Below are 21,894 nucleotides of genomic sequence, written 5' to 3' on the forward strand. Positions count from 1 at the left end.
CTTCCTGGTTCATCTAAAATAGTGTTGTTAATTTTTTCGCTTCAGGGTTTTTGAATTTTTACAAAAGAATGTAATTTTAAAAACAGCTGTCTTTGATTCCTCCTTGGCCTGTGAAGAGCCAACTTTGTAGGAACAGAGCATAATGGTTGCATTCCAGGCAACAGCTGTGAACTGCTTCCAAGAGATGGATGGTCCTATTAGACTAATGTGCCAAAGGGTCATGAGCAGGGTTTGGAAGTTTTTGACTTTCCTTTGCTGCTGTGATACAGTTGTTCCCTCATCTTCTTATAAAAGCCATTTCTTTGAAGTTTCTGTCACTCTGTGACTCTCTCCCCCTGTAATTGTATTCCTACTGACCTCCTGGTCATTCCCCCATTTATTAAAGTCTTTGGCACCTGGATGTTTTCCATTCCATTCATCAGTTTAGGTGACATGGAACCTAAATTAGTTCACGTGGAACTTCATCTGTTTCTTATCCTCCCTTTTCTTTCTTTTTATTTATTTATTTATTTATTTATTTTTGGCTGCATTGGGTCTTCGTTGCTGCGCACGGGCTTTCTTTAGTAGCGTCGAGTGGGGGCTACTCTTCGTTGCGGTGCGCGGGCTTCTCCTTGTGGTGGCTTCTCTTGTTGCAGAGCTCGGGCTCTAGGCGTGCAGGCTTCAATAGTTGTGGCACGTGGGCTCAGTAGTTGTGGCGCACGGGCTTAGTTGCTCCGTGGCATGTGGGATCTTCCCAGACCAGGGCTCGAACCCGTATCCCCTGCATTGGCAGGCAGATTCTTTTTTTTTTTTCATAAATTTATTTATGTATTTATTTATTTATGGCTGTGTTGGGTCTTCGTTTCTGTGCGAGGGCTTTCTCTAGTTGCGGCAAGTGGGGACCACTCTTCATCACGGTGCGCGGGCCTCTCATTATCGCGGCCTCTCTTGTTGCGGAACACAGGCTCCAGATGCGCAGGCTGAGTAATTGTGGCTCACGGGCCTAGTTGCTCCGCAGCATGTGGGATCTTCCCAGACCAGGGCTCGAACCCGTGTCTCCTGCATTGGCAGGCAGATTCTTAACCACTGCGCCACAAGGGAAGCCCTATCCTTCCTTTTCTATGACCTACTCAACTCCCATTTCAGCTACTTTTCCCCATAACCACATCCCAGACCTTGTCTTTAATACCTAACGGTCATGAATTCAAGTTTCCTGTCCTCCTGGTTTGCTTATTCTGTTCCCACTATAACCTCCTTGAAAGTGAGGTTCTCCTGTTGACAGTCCTCACCTTTTGTCTTTTCCCTTCCTGTTGAACTGGTCTATCCTTGGAGTAACCCAACTTTCTGTTATACCCATCTAGCAAAACTCCAGCCGTGGATGAACTGTGATTCACTTTTTGTGCTTGTTTTACTTATCACTGATTTTAACAACTAAGATTGTCTGATGGGAGGGGACTGTGTCTTATTATCCTTAACTCCAGCACCTGGCATACATAGAAAATATCTTAATGAATGTCACACAGTACTTCACGGGAGCACTGACTATATTGTAGAATGAATTTGGTGAAACATGGTGCTATGGATGGGTGAGTAGTGTTCATGTGAGCACACAGGAGCGACAACAATCTTTATTTTAGGAGGATCAGAGAAAGTGTAAGTTTGTATTTACCTTTTGATTTTCATCTAAATTCTTTATACATGATCTCAAATTATACAATTATTTTTTTTTTTACAGGCAACAAACAGGCATTTTCCACAAACTGTTACAGGGGCATATTTGAGTGGTGTTCGAGAAGCAAGCAAGATTGCGGCATTTTAAACAGAATTTATCTGGACCCAGCTTTCTTCTCCCAAATGGGAGAGTCTGAAAAACATGTTAAACCTCACTTTGATAAAATCAAACAAATAAAAAATCCTCTCTGGGTAGCAAAACTGAAATGTTCTAAGGTGGCATGGTAATGTAAACCCATTTTACCACTCTGAAAGCACTAGCCCCAAGAATCCTTCTGTAAGCACTTATATATAATGGCATTTTCCACAGGTCTGACTAGCACTAAATCTTCCGGATCTCAGAATAAGGCAGAATATAACCTTAAATTAAGACCTTGGATATGATCCTTCCATGGTTGGAGATTCCCTTTAAATCTGACATTTTTTTGGCTGACCAATTTTCACACATTGAGAAACCAAGTCAATCAAGCAGGAATCATTTAAAAAAAAAAAAAAAAGCCATGTACTTTTCCTCTATGACAATTTATCAGTATCTTTGCCAATGAGCCTTAAGATTTTTACACAGCTCCAATATTGAGCTTTTACTTAAAATTTAGATAGAAATCTTTCCTTTTTGAATACAGCACAAACTCTTCAGTCAAAGGTAAATGAAACTTCTATCTTATATTGTACATATTTCTTCCCATTGGGTGTTCAAAAGAAATTTAAATTCAGGTATCTTTTATAATAAAATATTTTAGATTTGTGCACTCATTGGCAAAAGAGCAAAATTTTCAATTCCTTCAGCAGTACATGTATCACTGAGAATTGGGAAGAGATAGTGTGGTCTTCATACTTTAGACGTAGATATGGCTATTTTTCTTAGAGTCATGTTTGGGTGGATGGCACACTTTAAATAGCCTCAATTTTGGCAACCACTAGCAGAAGGATCTTGTCAGAATAATTAAAAGCCTCTCCCCACTGCCTCTTTTTAAAATAACTGAGTACGTCTCTAGGAATATTTTTTATAGAATTACGTTTTCAGTATTCCATAGGCAGGTCCACTGGAAAACTGCAGAAAAATGTGTAATATCCTGGTAAATATTACACATTTTATAAGCCATATCTTAAAAGCCTGAGAACATGGTATTTACTTTTTCCTTCTTTCCACTCATGACAAAAAAAAATAAACATTGATTTCAGGGTCTTCAGGATGCCCATCTTGCCAAGAAACTTCAGTTTACAGGTTAGAAATAAGGGTAATTTATGTGCTTTTGTTTTAAAAAGTCTTTGAATAATTCTTTCAATATATTGGTCAGCTTAAAAAGACTCAAAATGACTTTAAAACCACTTTTCAAAATATTAGGTATTTTTAAAATTTAAAGTCAGCTTATAAGTAGAAACCGTATTTTATAGAAAGAACATAAGGTGAACTTTAGACAGAGCTGAGACACACCTCCCTCCCCAGCAAAGTATTATACAATTGAAAGAAAGCAAATAGCAGTATATTGGTTTCAAGGTTAACACAGGAAAATGTTGACATTTAGGTTATCTGATGAGACTCATTGGTACTGATTGGGAAGAATTCTGCTTTCAAGTGTTTTATGTATTAAAATGTTTAAAGAATAGCATGTGTCGAGTGATAAATGCAAAATATTTTAAGTTGAAATGGTTCACAGTACATTATTACTTTAGTTTCTGGGCACTTAAACTTGTATAGTGCTATAAGCAAACAAGGGGAAAACCTACCTAAATAAAGTATGGTAAATGTGTATTTTTAAAAAAACCCCTCATTTCCTGTCTCAAGTGACATCACCTAACATTTTGTTCTTTAAAGAACCACGGTACCTTTTTTTTCTTGAGTTGAGTATGTTTTTCACTGCTGTCTGAAGATTTTGTAATTGAGTAGCAGTGAATATACACAATGTTTTAACTGCAGACTGTGAACAGCTGATTGTGTAAAACTGCTTAATAAAACTTGTTTTTCAAATACACTGTGCATTGTAGTGATGAATGCACACTCTTAAGCAGATACATCTTCACCACAAACTTTCACATACACCAACTCAATCCCCTCAACCTCTAAACCCTCTTTAGACTTTTTAGGTCATAGGCATTACTGCATATCCCTTTCAAGTAAATGGTCACACATAATTGTTAACTTTGATCAACTTAGTTTTGTGAGAGCACTTGAAGTTTTCCCTAGTGATTTCTTTGTAATGTATTTAATTCAAAGTAAAATCAGTCGGTTACCACTGACAAGCATTCCAAATTATATAGGCTATGGGGCTAAATCCATTTAAAAATCTCTATTCTGAAATACATGTTAAAACATCAAATGCAAAGAGACAGAGGTGGTGATTTATTATTTTTATTGACAAGGTTTATAGGAACAAGTTAAATATTTAAAACCAAATGCCAATTATTAAATCTCATTTAGTTGTTTATTCCATTCATTTGTATTAAGTATACCTTTCCCTAATGTCTTAATAACTTTATCAAGAAACAAGTCAAACCTGTGAAAACACCTGTTAACAGTCAACATATATCATTTTTATATATTTCTGTTCTATGATGCAAAGATATTTTAAACATTCAATGGTTTATCAAAGGCCTAATTCTTGTATAAGCAGCATGTTTTATTTTAAAATTAAGAGATTATTTAATAAACCGATTAAGACAGTTAATTTAAAAGACAAAATTAGTCTCATTCAGGAGTGGTCCATATGTTGATCACCTAGAATCCTAATTGGCCAAAATGTAAAGCCTAACACCCCTGATTCCACAAATACATTAAGTTTCTTTAATGTTAAAAATAAGTCTGTTACCACTTTTGAGAAATACTTTGTCAGATACCCACTACTGTCTACACATTATCTTAATCTGGAATTACAACTGGTACTTTCAACATAATTATAAAGGTGGCCAGGTTTCCTGTAAATATCAGCATTTTATATGGGCAAAAGCAGTTAATAAAAATCAGTGCATTTATTATAAGCCAAATGTGCTTCTACTTAATCCAACTCTCCCAAATTTTTGAAGTTTTGATGTGTTGATTTTGGTCTATCCTCACTATAAAATGTATCTACAGACACTGTTGCAGGGTTAACACTAAAACTATAAATTGATGACACTTCCAAGGCAAAGCAGAGAACTATCTGTTCCTTCAGTATTTTCTTCACTGAATTCTGACTTTCACTGCTCCGTCATACCATCTGGCTGAACACTGACATTTCATAGTTTATAATAACTGTAAAGATACGTACTTATATGAGTTTAAAAATTGATCTGCACAAAAGAAATAAAAAAACTTTATATACAACAAATTCGTTTTTAAAAATACAAAAATAACATCTGTCACTCTTGTCATGCTGACAATTTGACATATATACACATGCAGGAGAAAAGTTCCGATTCAGTCATCTGGACGGCTGAAGCTTGTGTATTTTTAATATGATGAACACACTGCCACTGAGTTTTCACACTGACAGATGTGTATTCAAAATATTTCATATGCTAAATACTGCAATAGTCTCTGCATGTATAAATGCCAGTTATGATCGTTTCTGTTCTACGATTAAAAGTATGTCTTAAGCTAATATTGCGCGCACACTAAAAACTACAACAGTTCAAGAATCTATAGTCTTATATAAAGAAATCCAAAATGTACAAAATACAACTATAAAAGCAAGGGACAATTACTGCCATGCAAAAATTTAAACTAAAAACTGCATAGAAATGCAATTTAAAATGGCAAACGCAAATTCACCTAACACTCAAGATAAAAAGGTCAGAAGGAAGTTCTACCAACACAACGCTTGCAAAGATTTAGAAAAGGAAATACATTCTCTTTGCTGGTATAATGGTATAAATCAGATCTTTAAATCCATGGGTACAGGTCATCTGTTTCTGTCCTCTTAAGAAATTAGCTGTAACGAAAGAGAAACGTTATTTCCTCATGCCCAACATACAATAGTTGGAACACATAAAACCTCATTTTATTTTTTAACTTCTTTTTTTACTACTGTGACCTTGGGAACATTACTTGGGAAATCAGCTGGGATCAATACAAGACTACAGCTACTGCTGATCTTCTCTTGCCTTTAACTGGTGGACAGCAAGGAACATGTGCTCAAGTGGTTGTATGAACTCTGAGATGCCCAGCTACCCACGTACACGGAACCCACATCTTCATCTGAGGCCAGGTGTTGTCACTGATGTTCAAACTTTATTTTTAAGCTCTAAAATGGGAATGAAACTAACTAGCTTTCCCATTTTGAGGAAATTTGAGCATCACATGTGATACTTAGTGACATAAATATTTTGAAAAATACGCAGTATTTGATACACGTAATTTCTTTTGTAAGTGCAAAATGATCAAAGTTCGAAAAGTTGGATATAGTTACCTCTTTAACAGTTGTTTTTATGAACTCTTTTCTTTCAGTTAAGTCATAAGCAGGATAATTTTCATATACCTATAGTGAAAAGGAAAAACAATGTTAAAAGTAGATTTAAAAATCCAATAATATTCTCTATCTTTGGATAATGAAGAAATGTGTGCTATGGACAAAGAGCTGCATGTAAGTTTGAACAGTACGTTCTAACCACCAGTGGTTCACCATGTAGCATTCTACAACAAATGAGTAGTTTTAATAATACTGCATATAGAGCAGTAAACTAGCATGAAAACATTCTCAGTGTTTTATAAAGTGGGAGTTTCAGTTGAACTAACAATAAACATGGATAAGGAAAACTTCTAGATAGACCTTAGGTTAAATGGATTGAATTCTTTATATTGGTAGGTTATCTATCAGATATTTTAGGTATCCTCTTATTTTTTCTGTTACATCATCTAACACTACTTATGATTCCTGAACTTCAACTCTAATGAATTTCAGCCTCCAGACCACTGCTCAATCCCCTCCCCAAAGTTGTATCACTGAGCTCCAGTTGTATCACTGAGTCCTCCACTCCTAAATTTTTACTCTCTAAATTTTCCAACTTGATACCTGCTGCTTGGCTTCACAATGACTTCTGGTCCTGAACTGCCATATACACCAAGCTGGCTTCACTCCTATTGTCTAATTCAAGGTCAGCAAACGTTCTCTGTAGAGGGCTAGACAACAAATGATTTCAGCTTTCCAGCGACAGTTTCCGTCACAACTACTCAACTATGTCATTGTAGCATAAAAGCTACCATAGACAACACTTAAAGGGATGGGTATATGTCTGTGTTACAAAGGCCCACAGGCTGTAGTTTGCCAACCTCTGCAAATATATTCAATCATTTACATTACTCTAATTATTTGCCCTTTGTTCTTTCTCTGCAAAACTCCAACCCTTAATTGGTCTAACTTTTATATGGTTAAATTCTGTGCGAAAATGCAACAAATTTGAAAAGAATGGTTCCATTTTATCAACTATACTTGAATAAAGTAAGTTAAAAAAAAAATGGTCCCACTTGGTATTCAATGTCAAAGCCTCCCTAGAAATCCCAAGGATTTCTAATCAGGTTCCCCTTACATTCTCATCAGTGGCAATTGCATCCCCTTATTCAAGTGTCCCACACTCTTGCTCTCAGCCAAGAAGCCATTACTATGAATTCCTTCAACTTTCTGACATGCCTGTTCTCCTCCAGTTCATTTGTGTCTGGATTCATCAACAGTCCTGTTTCCTCTACCTCTGCAGGGACCCAACCCTCAATGCTCCTGTACCTTCATCTTCTCCTTTCCCAGAATTGTCCCTCAGCCTAACGCATGCTTCCACTCCCCTCTGACCTTAAAAAGTACTTTATCAACTTGTATCTTCCCCCAATTTAATTACTAAATCAGAAGCTTTCACTTTCCTCACTATTAATTCTCTTCCTCACTATTCATTCTCAGTCCAAGGGACAACCCTGGGATTTACCACCCTTCAAAACTGCTATTATGTGAACAACTGTCTCTTAATTGCTGAGTCCAAAAAAACCCTTAAGTTCTTCTCACCTGACCTCTCCATGTTATTAATAATCCCCTTAAAATTACAGAAATGTATTCACAAAAGTCATTCAAATGAACAGAACTAGTCTCCCTTCAATTTTCCTTCCAGTCTGCCCTTGTCCCTCTCCCCTAAAGGAAACCAGTTATCAATTTGCTGTGTATTCTTCCAGACCTTTAAAAATGAGTTTATATACAAACATATAAATATATCAATGGCAATATAGTTTTTCTGTATTTACACAAATAGGGAAATACCTCTGTTTTAAAACTTTGACAATACCTGGAAGGTTTTTCCATGTTCTTTTGAACTGCTACACAGTTCATATTCCAAAAATATGGATGTACAGTTTAAACATTTCCCTACTGATGGTCATTTAGGTTGTTTCTGACTTTTCAGTATTACAGACATGCTTAACATTACTGAAATCATTTTGTGCAGATGTGACTATGTCTTTAGGATAGAGACCTAGAAATGGAATTGCTGGGTTAAAGGGTATTTGCCATTTAAATTTTAACATACTACCTAATTATTCTCCAAAGTTATTACAACTTAAAGGGTGAGAGTACGTTTCCCTACTCCATTGCCAACCTTGAAAACTGTTCATCTTTATAAAGATTTTGTTAAAGCTAGTAAGCAAAAGTATTTCCTTTTGACTTCTATCTTCCTCATTAGTAGGGAAGGTTAATGTTTTCGCGTTTACAGGTCATTTATATTTCTTTTCTGTGACCTGACTTTCCACAGCCATTGTCCACTGTCCCGTGTAAGTTAATTACCTTTTCTTAAGCAGAGAACTACCCCTCCCTGCCCCTTCTTGAAACTCTCCTCGCTTGGCTTTTACAGCACTATTCTCTCTGGCCTTCCTTCTACTACTGACTCTACAATTTCTTACATTTTGTAGGAATTACTTCCCAACTCTTTGATGATAATGGTCTCCAGGACTCTGTCCTTTGCCTTTCTCATCCTTTACCTTCTTCTCTAGGCCACCTTATCTTCTGGTTTTAACTCCCAGCAATATCCTAGTCTAGGTTTCTCTCCTACCTTGGAGAATTACAATGTTCACAATTTCTCCCACTTGGATGTTTCAAATACCCCATCTTAAAATGTCTAGAACAAAACTCATCTTTTCCTCAAGAGGTATGCCTTTTGTTCTACTTCCTATTATGATTAATGCACCCAAGCCCTTACACCCACATGGAGCAACCTGTGATCAGGCTCTCTTGATTTCAGACTTGGATTACGGCAGCCCTGTAACTCTGATTATGATGTAAAGGTTTCTCTTGACTCTTGTCTCATTCTTCACCAGTCTGTTCTTCTTGATGTGTCTAGGATGGCCCTTAAAAAATAAAAATCTTTTTTTTTTAAGAGTCATCCTAGACTGCTCCTGCCAAATACCTTTCAATAACCTACCCTGCCTCCCAATTCCTCATTAGCTTCAGGGAGAAAAATCAAACTCTGTAACAACACATATAAAATCTGCAGAACTCTTTAGTATTCTCTCCTAACTTCTGTGAAGAATTCCTTCCAACTCTAGTCTTCAGCCAAATTAAACTAATGACTATTCCTCGCAGTCATTACGTGTCATGTTTTATGTGAATGTGTTGATGTTCCTCAATTGTATGAAAGCTGACGGTCTAAGACCTCTTCTAAGATGCCTTTTCAGACTCCCCCAACCCCCATTCCCAAGCAGGTACCCTCTGTTCTGTGGTGGTGGGGCACCCTCTGTACTCTTCTAACACAGCTTTCACACACTGTACTAAGTGACTAAAACAGCTGCCTCTTTCTACCCACTAGATTACACAAGACCCCTAAGCCAAATAATGGCTTCTCCTGCTCTACCTCTAACATCTATCCCAGTGCCTGATATGTAGCAGAGGCTCAACGAATGCTGAATAAGAAAAACAGTATGTCTTAAAAAAGTAAAGAATATTCCACTTTTGGTACATTTCAAATTTTAATTTCATTTTACCATAAGAAACTAGATTTTAAAACCTTTCAATTTTGATCTACAGTATGGAATCACTACAGAATCATATTCAAGACTAGATCATTTCATTTCCTGAGAAGCATCAGAAAAACTTAAGAGAAGTTTGAGCTAAGAACCTAATCTATAACATCTCATTTATCATAGTAGTATTGAAAATAAGGTGGTCCACAAGATCCTGCTTATTTAAACTAACATAATCTAGGGATGCATCAATAAAAATAGTTGCTAGATCAGGAAAAGAACATCTCCTACGGAGTTTGCAATGTATCACCTTAACTTTAGTCACTGTATACATTCAAATGTTATTTATGAAATGACTCCAATAGGGCAGAGGTTTTGACTATTTTACTGAAAGTGGTATCCCAGCACCTGTAAGAATGCCTGGCATGTGGTAGTTCAATAAATATTTGTTCAATGAATGAATGCACATAAGAATCTAGCTTTGAACTGAGGGATGGGTGAAAGAATTTTTCAGACAGAAGCAAAATGATCTCAGCATTTGTCCAATTACCTCTTTGCAAATCTGTTTCATTGTGACTTCCTCCAAGTTAGCACTGGCCAATAATTTCTTTACTGTTTCCTTTAACTCTTCATCTGTAGGAGGCTTCTTCAATTTTTTAATTAAAGGTTCATCATCTGAACTATCCTCAGATTCACTTTCTAAAAGTAAGACATTTTATGACACGAAAATAAATTTTTCTTATATAGCAAAATAAATTAATATTCAAGACAGATTAGGAAGAATTCTATAAGTATTCATCAGATCCTTGAAAAGGTATTAGATTTAAAAAATTATAAACTATAAATAACTGGTATACTACCTTCCCCCCTCAAATGTTCCTCAGAGTTTACCTATTTTCCACACATGCTTAAAAACTGTATTATAGCATATAATGTATATCTTTAGGTTGCTGAAAATGTGTCATTTCTAACATACCTTTTTTGGAACTATTTTGATTCTTCTTGGTGGTACTGCTATCTGCCTTCTTAACATTAGCACTTTTTACAGATTTTTTACTTTTAGAAGTGGCTTTCTGTTTGGGTTTTTCTCTTTTGGATGTCTTTTTTGGTGGCTGTTGGAAAGAAAAACAAAGTACATACATTGATGAGAGACTACCTGCGATCCCTCTACTCCTCCACACCCCTCAACAATATTAGAGAAAATTAATGTATTCAATATCACCAATGAAAAATTATTACTAATCATCAATTTTTGAGATGACTAATACACTCAATGAACTTAATTTTATCCCAACACGAGACTAGTCAGGTGAGGTCAAGGATCAAACATTAAAATTATTAGGTGCTCACATTTATTACACACTATAGATAGAAAACTGTCTACCCCTCCCTTAACTAAGGTCTACCCCATCAGACCTTAGTTAATCTTGAAAAAAACTCTAAAATATAGGTACTATTAATATTCTGTTATTTATTGTCAGTCTCTCCCAACTAAAAGGTAAGTTCCATGAGGACAAGGATTTTTTTGACCTTTCTGTGTTCACTGACATATCCCTAACTCCTAAAACAGTGCATGGTGCAAAGGAGCTGCTCAAAAACTGTTTATAAATATATGAGGAAATGAAGGCTCAGAGAGGTTTTGTCCAGTCACATAATAAAATAAAGAAGTGAGATTCAAATAGATCTGACTCCAGAACTTGTTTTCTTAAACACTAACTCACAGCTAATAAAATAAAAGCAAAGTATATACATACGGTTAGATTAAAATGACAAAATTATAGTTCACTGTAACTTTGTCTTAAGCAGAGTCTATGAAATTAGGAAACGTTAATTCTTCATTAACGTTCCCGAAGGTAAAAGTATCTGTATATAAGGCAAGTACCCCAAGATAACTTAAAATCTCATCTTTACACACCGAAAACACTGCAAATCAATTTTGATAGAATGTTTCTCCAAATGTTTTATACTCTGAATTTCAGATTATCATCAAAATTCAACCTTTTTTTTTTTTTTTTAAAGGACAGAGACATTATGTTGAACTTAAAGAAAATTAAAGTATATAGACCAACCTGTTCTAAACTTAGGTGGGCTCAGGCTATTTCTAAGTGCAGTTCATTGGATTTTAGTGCTTGTCTTTCCTTTTGCTACACTGCCATCCACTGTACATATTTACTTAAGTATAGTATCACCCTACACTACCTCAATAATACACTGTTGGCCGGGAACTAGCTAACCTATCTAGTTTAACTGTGACTAAAAAAATGGATTTAACCAGTGTCAAAGGGCCAACATGCTAAAAATAAAGTCTATAAGCTTCACCTATGGATTTTTGCTATTTAGAGGCCATTTATACTTTTTTCCTAATTCTCAGAGGTGTTCCAGACATGGGGGTTGCCGGAAAGGCATCAATGGTTCATCAATTTTCTATGACTAACCTGAACTAAGTTTTAAGTTTATTAAGCATCCACTTAATTCCTAAGAACCACACGAGGCTCTGAAAGGAAATATTAAAAATTCATAAGTTCTGTTGATGCACTTAATACACAGAATAATGACTATTATATATCACTCATTAGTCAAAGGTTAATAAAATCTGGACCTGCGGGTCATTCAAATATTTTATAATAAACTTAAGTTATTACAGAAAGCATGCAGGGGGATGAGGAAGGGAGAGCAACAATGTTATTAGCATTACCACTTGATCCCCATTCAAATCAGATAATTAAAATACTTTCAGAGCCTTTAAAGGTCAGGGTATAAGGTAAAATTTTAGAAAGAATACACACTATGGTGCCATTTTTAAACCTGCATATTGGGAGTAGTTAATAGTTTGATAAAGCATAAAACTGTGCAGTGATAAATAAAGGATAATCAAGCCATCTCCATGGGCTTCCCCGGTGGCGCAGTGGTTAAGAATCCGCCTGCCAATGCAGGGGACATGGGTTCAAGCCCTGGTCCGGGAAGATCCCACATGCCGTGGAGCAACTAAGCTCGTGTGCCACAACTACTGAGCCTGTGCTCTAGAGCCCGCGTGCCGCAACTACTGAAGCCCACGCGCCTAGAGCCCGTGCTCCACAATGAGAAGCCCGCGCTCCACAATGAGAAGCCCGCGCACCGCAACGAAGAGTAGCCCCCGCTCACCGCAACTAGAGAAAGCCCGCATGCAGCAACGAAGACCCAACACAGCCATAAATAAATAAATAAAAAAGCCATCTCCATAAAATGTTACTATTGGACAAACAAACAAAATTAAAGCTAAGCTTCTTTCTATATTTAAATCTTCTAAAAGGGAGAGTGTTCTACAGTTTTTTAAATGGACAACTAGCCTATTATCATCTATTAACAAAAAGGTTGCAAACATACTGTCAGAAGTACTATAGAAGATACAACCTAATAGATAAGAGTGTAGGCTCTGCAGGCAAGCTGCCTAGTTTCAAATTCCAGACCCAGTACATCTTTGGGCCCTAGTTTCCTTGTTTATAAAATGAGGGAAATAATAGTATTCAGTAGTCTTAGGGGGAGTAAGTACATTAATACACAAAAGTACTTTTAATGGTGCTGGGCACAGAGGAAACAATAAATATTAGCTATTACTACTATTATGAGTGCTTCCTTTTGTAAAGGAATTCTTTCATCATACAAATGTAATTTCCTCTAATAACTTGAAGTTTTCTTTAAAAGGCAAATACATAGAATAGATACACAGAAGAGCAGTAAGACTGCCTCAGTGACACCTGTGTTAACTAACCACAGTACATCATGCTTATTTCATTACATTCTGGTAGACAGAACTGGACCCACAAATAACCGAATCTCTGTAATAACAAATTATATTATTTACACTGGAATTCGCTTATCTTTAGTAACCAGTTACAAATTACTCTGTGACAAACTTAAGGTAGGAATTCAGTAAAGTATCGTTTTCATACTGATAAGTGTTGGCATGGGGAAACAGTGAAAACTGAGTAGTAAAATAAACTCTGTAGAAACTCATACTTATGAGTTTCATCTTGAGCAGGGAGGCAATCAGATAAATAACTCACATGATGTGCTTTAGCCCTGCAGCTGCTAAGAATCATTTGAGCTGCCCTGAAGATAAGATATTATGTATAGGAAAAAAAGGTAACTTTGGAAAACAGGGCATCTCAAAAGACAGACCTTGGTATTGCAACCCAACATACAATTTTTGGCAGTTAAGGCGAACATGGCAATCTGGTATTTCGGAGGTAATGAAAAGGGGCCCTGGGAGAACTGAGAAGTAAAGTTAAAAAACATGCCTACTTAAATTTTACATGACCTTTCAAGTCTTTATTACTTTCATTCCCCCTCCTCTACTTAGGAAAACCTCACTCATGAGTCTAAACCCAACTTAGCAATCACCTCCTCCAAATCTTTCATAATACCACCAACTTGATTAACCTGTAGTCCCACAGTACTCGACCTACAATTCATTTGCCCCTTCTTTCTGGAAGGCACTGTGAAGCAGTGAATTAGAACACAGGTTTTTAGAGCCAAACTTCCTTGGTTCAAATCCTGACTCCACCAGTGACTAATTTTGCATTCTCAGGCAAGTCACTTACCCTTCTGTGTCTGATTCCGCATCTGTAAAAATGGAGGTAATAATACCAGACTTTGCTAAATTTAACACTCCCCCCTCCCGCACCTTCTCTCAGATACTGGGGTACACTTTGCAATCTACATTAAAATGATGCCTTACAGGCACTGCAGATTTGACGAACTATGGCCATGTTTGTAAAATTTTGTGAGGATCAAATGAGTGAATACATAAAAGGCACCCTAGAAACATTTAATGTATTTATGTTTTTTAAACTGTAGGTAGTTACATGTCTCTTCTCCCACTACACTGCAAGTTTCTTAAGGGCGTTATCTGACAATCTCCACAAGAAGAGACACCTATCTAATTTAGCTCTATCTGTCCCTAACAACCACAAGAGTGTTCGCCGTAAAGTAGCCATGTAAATATTTCTTGCCATGTTCACCTCTGTATATCATTTGCAGGATCTGGTTTACCTGTACTCTGAACCCAGGACGTGGTTAAAAATGTAATTAAAAGGAAAAAGAAAAAAGGCATTTATATAGCACTATTTTCACATACACGATCCATACGACCTAAAAAACAAAACAAAGCAAAAAAAAAAAAAAATCCAGACAGTTGATCTCATTATAAATGAGGAAAATTTATCTGTGTAGTTAAGTGAGCCAATGTCTTACAGCTAGTAAGAAGCAAGACCTTCATTAAATTCAGTGTGCCTCCTGCTGCATTAGTTGCTTATAGAAATGACTAATGTACCTACGTATTTCTTTAAGCCAGAGGTGAAACTACTGAACTAAACCAATGCAGTAAGTCAATGATACCATAATCTATTTATCATACTGTTAAATTTAACTTTTTCTGTTACATACAAATGTTACTGATAATAACAAAGAATAAAAAATGTTGGCAGCAAATATAGAAGGGCAACAAAGGACAACCAAACTCAGTATCAGGGCTGTCTCTGGTCCTCACCTCCTAACTTTGTATGGGCTCAAGATCATTACTCTAGAATTTTTTTTTTTGAAGCCAAGATGGGCCTTCGGTGTAATCCAGTTTTGTATAGTTTTCTCCAAATCTCTTTCTTTTGTTATGCCAACCTCTCCTGTTTATCCTTTAAGGCTCAGATCAAATTGCTACTTCCTATGAAGTTTCCCTGTCTGGATCTTTGCTACCTACCTGCCCCTAGAAAGAGGTAAATACTCCATCTTGAGCAAACCACTTTCTTAGCTCTTAAGTTATACTTTACTGTACTTTCTCCCTCCTAATCTTTGACCTCTCCCCTCCTACCAACTAGATTGAACGGCTTAACACAGAGACTCTTATTTGTCTCTTGATCTCCACTGCAGAGCTTAGAACTGGCACACAGCAGTTGCTATGTAATTATTTGGAAAACTGGGATGGGAGAAGATCCGTGAAGACTAGATAATCTTTAACGATCTATTCCAACCCTGAGGTTCTATTTCATTAGAATCACTCTGCTTGCTAAGACAAACATTTTTTCTACCAATAGCAGTTAGCCAAACTTCTTGATTTTTAGTATCAGTCTTCTGGCACAACTTACCTAAATAGGTTGTGCATTTAAGAGAGAGAAAAAAAAATCAAGTGTGCGGCCTGGGGACCCATGTATTTTTTAAAAGCCCCACAGCTTACTCACCTAGCTATAAACCAAGTAAAATGAGAGAGAAATATATGGTCTAGATCTGTCACCAAGCCTTTTCTATGAAGTGCCAGACAGTAAATATTTCAGCTTTTGCTGGTTCATTTATGGTCATTGTTGTACATTCATCTTTTGTTTTCTTACAAATACTAAAAAAATGGGAAAACCATTCTTAGCTTCTAGGCTGTACAAAAACTGGATCTGGCATACAGGCCATAGTCTGCCAACTCCTAGTCTAGATCATGAACTACTGGAGACATATAGGGAAAAGGCAGAGCCAGATAAAGAGATCAATAGGACCCTTTATGTCAATAGCTTTTAGTTTAAAATTTTTTCAAGCAGAAGTGGATATATGCCCATATTAACTTTCCTAAAGCTACTGCTTAAAATCAGATTTGGACATAGAGGTGAAGACGGAAGTATGACCTAAAGCTCTGGAAAGTTGGTTATTTATTATATCCTCAAAGTACAAAAATGAGGATATATCACCTTCTCTCATGGAGTCAAGACTAAATAAGAAGCAAGATGTGAAAGTACATGGCACACAGCAGATCTCAATAGTTTCCTCCTTGTTACATACCAATAAATGCTTATGGAATGAGTGGTACTTCTCCCCAGATAGACTGTCAGTTCCTGGAAGACAGAGGCCATGTCTCTTTTCCCCACTTAGCAAAATGCTCAGGTAGAATAAGACAACCATTCTGAAGGAAGGAGAATGATCAATCTACCCCCAAAGGTGGTATTACACAGCCATGCCCAACCACGTGGGTTCTCTATAGTCTGGCTTCAAAGTACGTTGCTCTAGCTTCATCGCTAACTGCTTTACTTCTGGACAAACTACCTAACCCCAAACAAGCGTGTCTGTCACAGTACTTTCCTACTCCCCATCTTTGTTCACGTGTCCAACTTTCCTTTCTATCCCCAAGGTCAATTTCAATTGGTATTTCTTCCATCTCTCCCCAAAGCTTTCACTCATCAACACACAGAGAGATTCTCTTTCTTTTGAAATCCTATAAAGTGTCAATCAAATGGTATTTGGGTAGGAAAATATCTTCTGTAACCCCAACAGCACTTAGCACACTCTCAATTTATTGAACTGAGCAACTGAAAAGTGATTACATTAAAAACCAAGTACTGGCCCCCTATTTTAAGTCTTTTTAAAAATATTCTGAATATTTCAGTAATTAAACACAGTATGTGGCATTATAAAGTAAAAATGTTGGAAGTACTTTGATACTTAACACCTTTGTTATTTAATCAAATAGGAGGCAAGACTTTGAGTCTTTTAGCAAAATGTATGGGAAAAAATTAGGTGAAAAAAAAAAAAGAAAAAGCTAGTTTCCAAATTCTCTTTCTAAGATTCTGGTTTGCCATTTTTGAATATGCTGTGAGTAGTTCAATCAGGACCATCCAGTACTGTAGGTATTTTTTATGTGCTAAAGGGAAACAGATAAAACTGAGAGCTGCCATTAATTTCAGGTAGTACAATGTACTGTCATCTAAACTTTTTACAATGTACTGTAGTAATATAAATTTTAAAAAATTTGAAGGAGATTTTCCATGTGTCTGATAACCATGAAGGTATAGAATCAGAGGAATGACATGAGCACTTTTTGAAGGAAGGCAAAAAAAAAAAATCTTGGGAGAAGGCTTACCTATCTTTTATAGGCAGCAGGGCTATTGAAGGAGGGTCTCCAAAAAAGACGCCTGTCACAGAGCCAGAATCCTGTCCTCACAGCAGAAAGGTTGTACTGGGTGAACAGATGAACAAAATAAGTATTAGCTTAAAATACACTATTCTTTTAACAACTTGGCTGAGAAAACTCGAGAGTGCCAAGAGTAAAGAATGTGCAAGCCTTGCTATATTCCACAAAAGATTATGAAAGCAAGTTTAACCCTAAACAGATTTTATTATGGTAATTATTCAATTTTGCCTTCCAACAAAAGGTTTCAATAGTTTATATAATTCTGTAATTCCTCTGATCAGATTGAGATGGGGGAATTCTTATTTTTTAGAACATATTTAAGGACTAACAAAGCTTTCATGTTCACCCTCCCACCACTACCAAATAATCCCTCAAATGGTCCAAATGTTTATCAAACTATAACTGAAAATTTCTCTCACTTGGTAAACTTTGTAGGATGGCTCACTCAACATCACACTTTTTATCTGCCTTCCTCCTACAGAAGCAGGAAAGCTAACACTTGGGTCTTACTGGCCTCCCCTACAACTAGAGGTGGCTGGGTAAAAAGTTCTGGCCAATGAGATGTACATGGAGATCTCTGGTAAAAGGTATCCCTGACAGGGGGGAAAAAGCCAAAACATCACTAGAAGAAAAGCCCTTTGCTCTTTTTTTTATCTGGAACAAGGATACAATGCCTAAAGGTAAAACAATCATCCTGAGATCATGAGGTTTAATGCCACACGTAAAGATGGTGGCTCAGGAAGAGACAGTCCCCAGATTCTTAGTACCTGTCTTGAGCCGCTCTAGTAGCCCAGAATTGCCTCTCTGCGGACTTCTTGTCCTGAAAGAAAAAGGGAACTCCTGTTTTGGACATTATCAGTAGGGCTTTTAAGTATTCAGAGCTGAAGATATTCCTGATGTATCTGGGAACATACAGATAAATTCAATACTCACGAAGTAAATATCCATAGTTTGTTTTATACTTTCCTAGAGATAAAGAGTATTTATAAAAACACTAGGAAACAAAAACTGAAGAAGCATTAAGCTAGCTTTTAAGTGTCTAAAATAGAATTGTTTTCTCTAATGTGGAGAGCACTGCTTCTCCTTTCTTTTTTCTGTACTCTCAATAATTTCTCCGTACCTAAGGTAATACCTGTTGTGAACGGCATGCCTGAGTATGGTTTAATCTCACTGGTTCATTTCAGGAATCCTCCCCTAAAGATGTACTCCAATGTGTAAATCAGTTGATTTTCATAATAAGTTTACAGAAAATAATTAAACCTCTATTCTCTCATTCTAAAGAAACCTCATCTATCAGTTTCTTCCTGGTTCCAAATTGCTCTCCCTCTACTGCCCTAAGTAAGCAAATGTCCAAGAGCCAAGGTGATAAAGAAGTTTAGACCAGCTCTTTTATAAAGGAATTATTACCCAGGTCACACTCAGAAAGAGCACCTTCTTATTTGAATTAATTTTAAAGAAAAAGAGAATTAAAAACTGCTGTGAACCGCTCACTGCATATCATAGAAACAGAGGTATAGGTACAGAGAACCTCAAACAAAATGTCTTAGCAATTGCTGGCTAACATGCTAAATGTGACATATTTCATATAAAAGACTTAAAAAAAAAAAAAACCCTGCCAATTCTTTTTTAACTGCAGTTTTCAGTGATTTCAAACCTACATTTTAAAATAATATTTACTTATAAATTAAGTATCCTACTCTTTCACACAGCTAAATATGGAAAGTAGCAGGTGAATAATATTCAGCCTCATATAACTGGCTAATGAACAACTATAACTTGAACTGGATTTCTGCTTAAAACTTCTGACTTCAGCAATATGATATAGATTATTTGGTCCAAAGCTCTCAATTTACAGAGGAAACAAGAAACAAGTTCAGTTATTTACTCCAAGAATCTAAAACAAGAAGCTGATCTTAACAGGGAGAAGTCTTATCTATGAAGGAAAAATTCATTTCAGGAAATAAAAATAAATAGTATTAACCCAGTCATTTTCCATGAAAAAAAATCTGCAAAACAAATTCCATCTATAAGCAATCCTCAACTTTTCCAATCAGCCTGCAATTCCTCTGTATAGCCTCTTAGAAAAGAGGTCCTTTCATAGTACTGACCAAAAATACCTCAGTTTATGAAGTCCCTAACAAGGCTGCCACTTAACAGACTCTTCAAAAAAATAGAATAAGGGAAAACAAAGTTACTATAGAAATACTATCCTTCCTGCCAGCACTTACCTTTCAAAGGCAATCAGAGCCTTTCACAGTAATGGAATCAGCAATAAAGTTTTTGAGGAGGATGGCCCTAAATTTGAAGGAGTCTTTAAAGAAATGAAGAATACCTATGTTTGCTAGAGGGTGATTTATGAGGAAAAAAGAAAGATTTCTCAGTCCAGATTTTACTGGCATTATATTTTATGAAGTCTGTCAATACCAGCCCAAGTAGAAAAACCAAAGCAGAAAACAGAGCATTATGATATAGCTTTTATATTGTGTGACTTTATATACTTAATGTCTGAAAGGCATTTTTGTGGTTTTTTTTCCTCCATGGATTTTCATCATTTGACCTGGGTTTCTAGCAAATGATCCTCGTTTAAGGCTTTGATTTGTAGTGGGACAGTTCCATTTGTAATCATTATCCAGGAACCAATATGGTTATAAATCAGGAGTCATCTACATTCACAGATGTCAACTAACTCTATTCAGAACAAAGGGACAATAATCTGGAAAGCAAATGAGAAAACGAGCGTAAAATATCCTCACTTTTTAACCTGCACCTTAGTAATGACAAGAAGACTGGATTTATAAATCTTGCATATGGTAAAATGTCATCTTAATACTAATAGTAATAGCAGCAGCTAACACTTATATAGTACTTGTGCCAAGTACTACTCTAAGTGCTTTAAATAAAGGCACTTAATACAACCCTTGGAGGCTGGTACTATCATTATCCCCATTTTAAAAATGGGAAACTGAGGTACAGAATTTATAAGTAACTTGCCCGAAGTCAAACAGTGATAATCAGAGTACAGCTGGGATTTGAACCCAGTTTCCAAAGGCCATGCTCCTAATCATCTTGCTTCTACAAAAAAAATTAGATGTTTACATTCTATGACAACTTTTCATGCTTTAAGTCTGCCTTTAAAAAGGTCTTGGGAAGTGTAGTGAATACACAATAGTAGATAACCAAAAATTTGTTGAATGAGGAAATCTATTACTGCAAAATTGCTACTATTTATATTCACATATAAATAACACGTTTTCCTCCTACATGTCCTTAAAATCTATTCCATAAAAACCCTAGTGCTCAGATTACTCATCTTCCTTCACACCAAAAATATATTAAGATACTAGTTATGAAACACCTGCTGGATCTGTAGTATCCTTTTTAAAATTATGAAGCATTCTATACTTAGCTTTATAGAAGTCTTTATAAAATCTGACATTAAAACAAGCACGGATTTTAAATACCTAAAGACAAGTATACACAAAATGCACACCTATAAAATCACAGTTCACCACATCTTTATTCTCTCTAATCCAGCAGTTATCAACTGAAGGTGATTTTGCCCTCAGGGGACATTTGGCAATGTCTAGAGACAGTTTTGGTTTTCACAGCTGGAGGCTGGGGGCAGGGATGTGCTACCGGCATCTAGTGGGCAAACACTCTGCAATGCACAAGACAGCCCTCCAACACCAAAGAATCATCTTGGTCCAAAATGTCAAGCCACATTAATCAAGCCCCTACATAAGACAAGGGGGATTACCCAATTTACAGATCAAGTTTTGATCATTAAAGAGAGCACCAAAACAAGTTAAAATAGAGCCAGCAAAACACTGTTAACAATAACAGGAAATCATCTCCTTGTACCCTCTTCCTCATCTACTTGATTGAAGATACATATTAAGGAGAGGGTAAAGCTAACCCCTTACATGGTTCAGCAGCTCTCCTCTTCCCAAAGTGTTTCTTCGGAAACTAAATATTCTCAACATTTTATAAATACTCCCAAGTAAAAGAAAATGACGGGCATTCCTAAGTGACACAAAATTTGCCCACCAATCATATAAACTTCAAATGCCACTAGTGTCATTAAATAATCCCAAACTGAGATAAAATGGTGGTCCTTAAACCCCTTGCTTTTTGCATAAAGCAGAAGAAAATGGTACAAGTCAATCATAAAATATTAATATACTATGAAAAATTTCTTTAAAAATCTCCTTTGTGTTCCTGTCAGGATATGCACTCCTCACCCTTCATTTACGTACTCTAGTCTTCAAGGTCCAGCTCAAACCTAGTGCACATCAACCTCATTCTTTTCCAACTCTTACACTCTGGCATGGCAATAAAACTAAAAGCTCCTTAAGGGAAAGAA

General features: G+C 36.3%; 2 protein-coding genes across 10 annotated transcripts in view; one reads left to right on the top strand and one right to left on the bottom strand.

Moving 5' to 3' along the window:
* Positions 1–3,681, top strand: part of KDM1B (lysine demethylase 1B) — a 56,452-nt gene extending 52,771 nt beyond the window's left edge. For all 7 annotated transcript variants that reach the window (XM_036870083.1, XM_036870090.1, XM_036870089.1 and 4 more), the window contains one exon: positions 1,715–3,681. In XM_036870083.1, coding sequence (XP_036725978.1) covers positions 1,715–1,798 — 84 coding nt within the window. In that variant the 3' untranslated portion in view covers positions 1,799–3,681. The remainder of the gene's footprint in view (positions 1–1,714) is intronic.
* Positions 3,682–4,047: 366 nt separating this feature from the next.
* DEK (DEK proto-oncogene) overlaps positions 4,048–21,894 on the bottom strand; it is a 29,763-nt gene continuing 11,916 nt past the window's right edge. For 2 of the 3 annotated variants that reach the window (XM_036868535.1, XM_036868536.1), the window contains 4 exons: positions 10,590–10,725; positions 10,164–10,312; positions 6,096–6,164; positions 4,260–5,618 (listed from right to left, as the gene is read on the bottom strand). In XM_036868535.1, coding sequence (XP_036724430.1) covers positions 5,607–5,618; positions 6,096–6,164; positions 10,164–10,312; positions 10,590–10,725 — 366 coding nt within the window. In that variant the 3' untranslated portion in view covers positions 4,260–5,606. Of the gene's footprint in view, positions 5,619–6,095; positions 6,165–10,163; positions 10,313–10,589; positions 10,726–21,894 lie in introns of all 3 variants that reach the window. The other variant, XM_036868533.1, reaches the window with a different exon arrangement.

The sequence above is a fragment of the Balaenoptera musculus genome, chromosome 11, assembly GCF_009873245.2.
Source record: "Balaenoptera musculus isolate JJ_BM4_2016_0621 chromosome 11, mBalMus1.pri.v3, whole genome shotgun sequence".
Taxonomy (NCBI): Eukaryota; Metazoa; Chordata; class Mammalia; order Artiodactyla; family Balaenopteridae; genus Balaenoptera; species Balaenoptera musculus.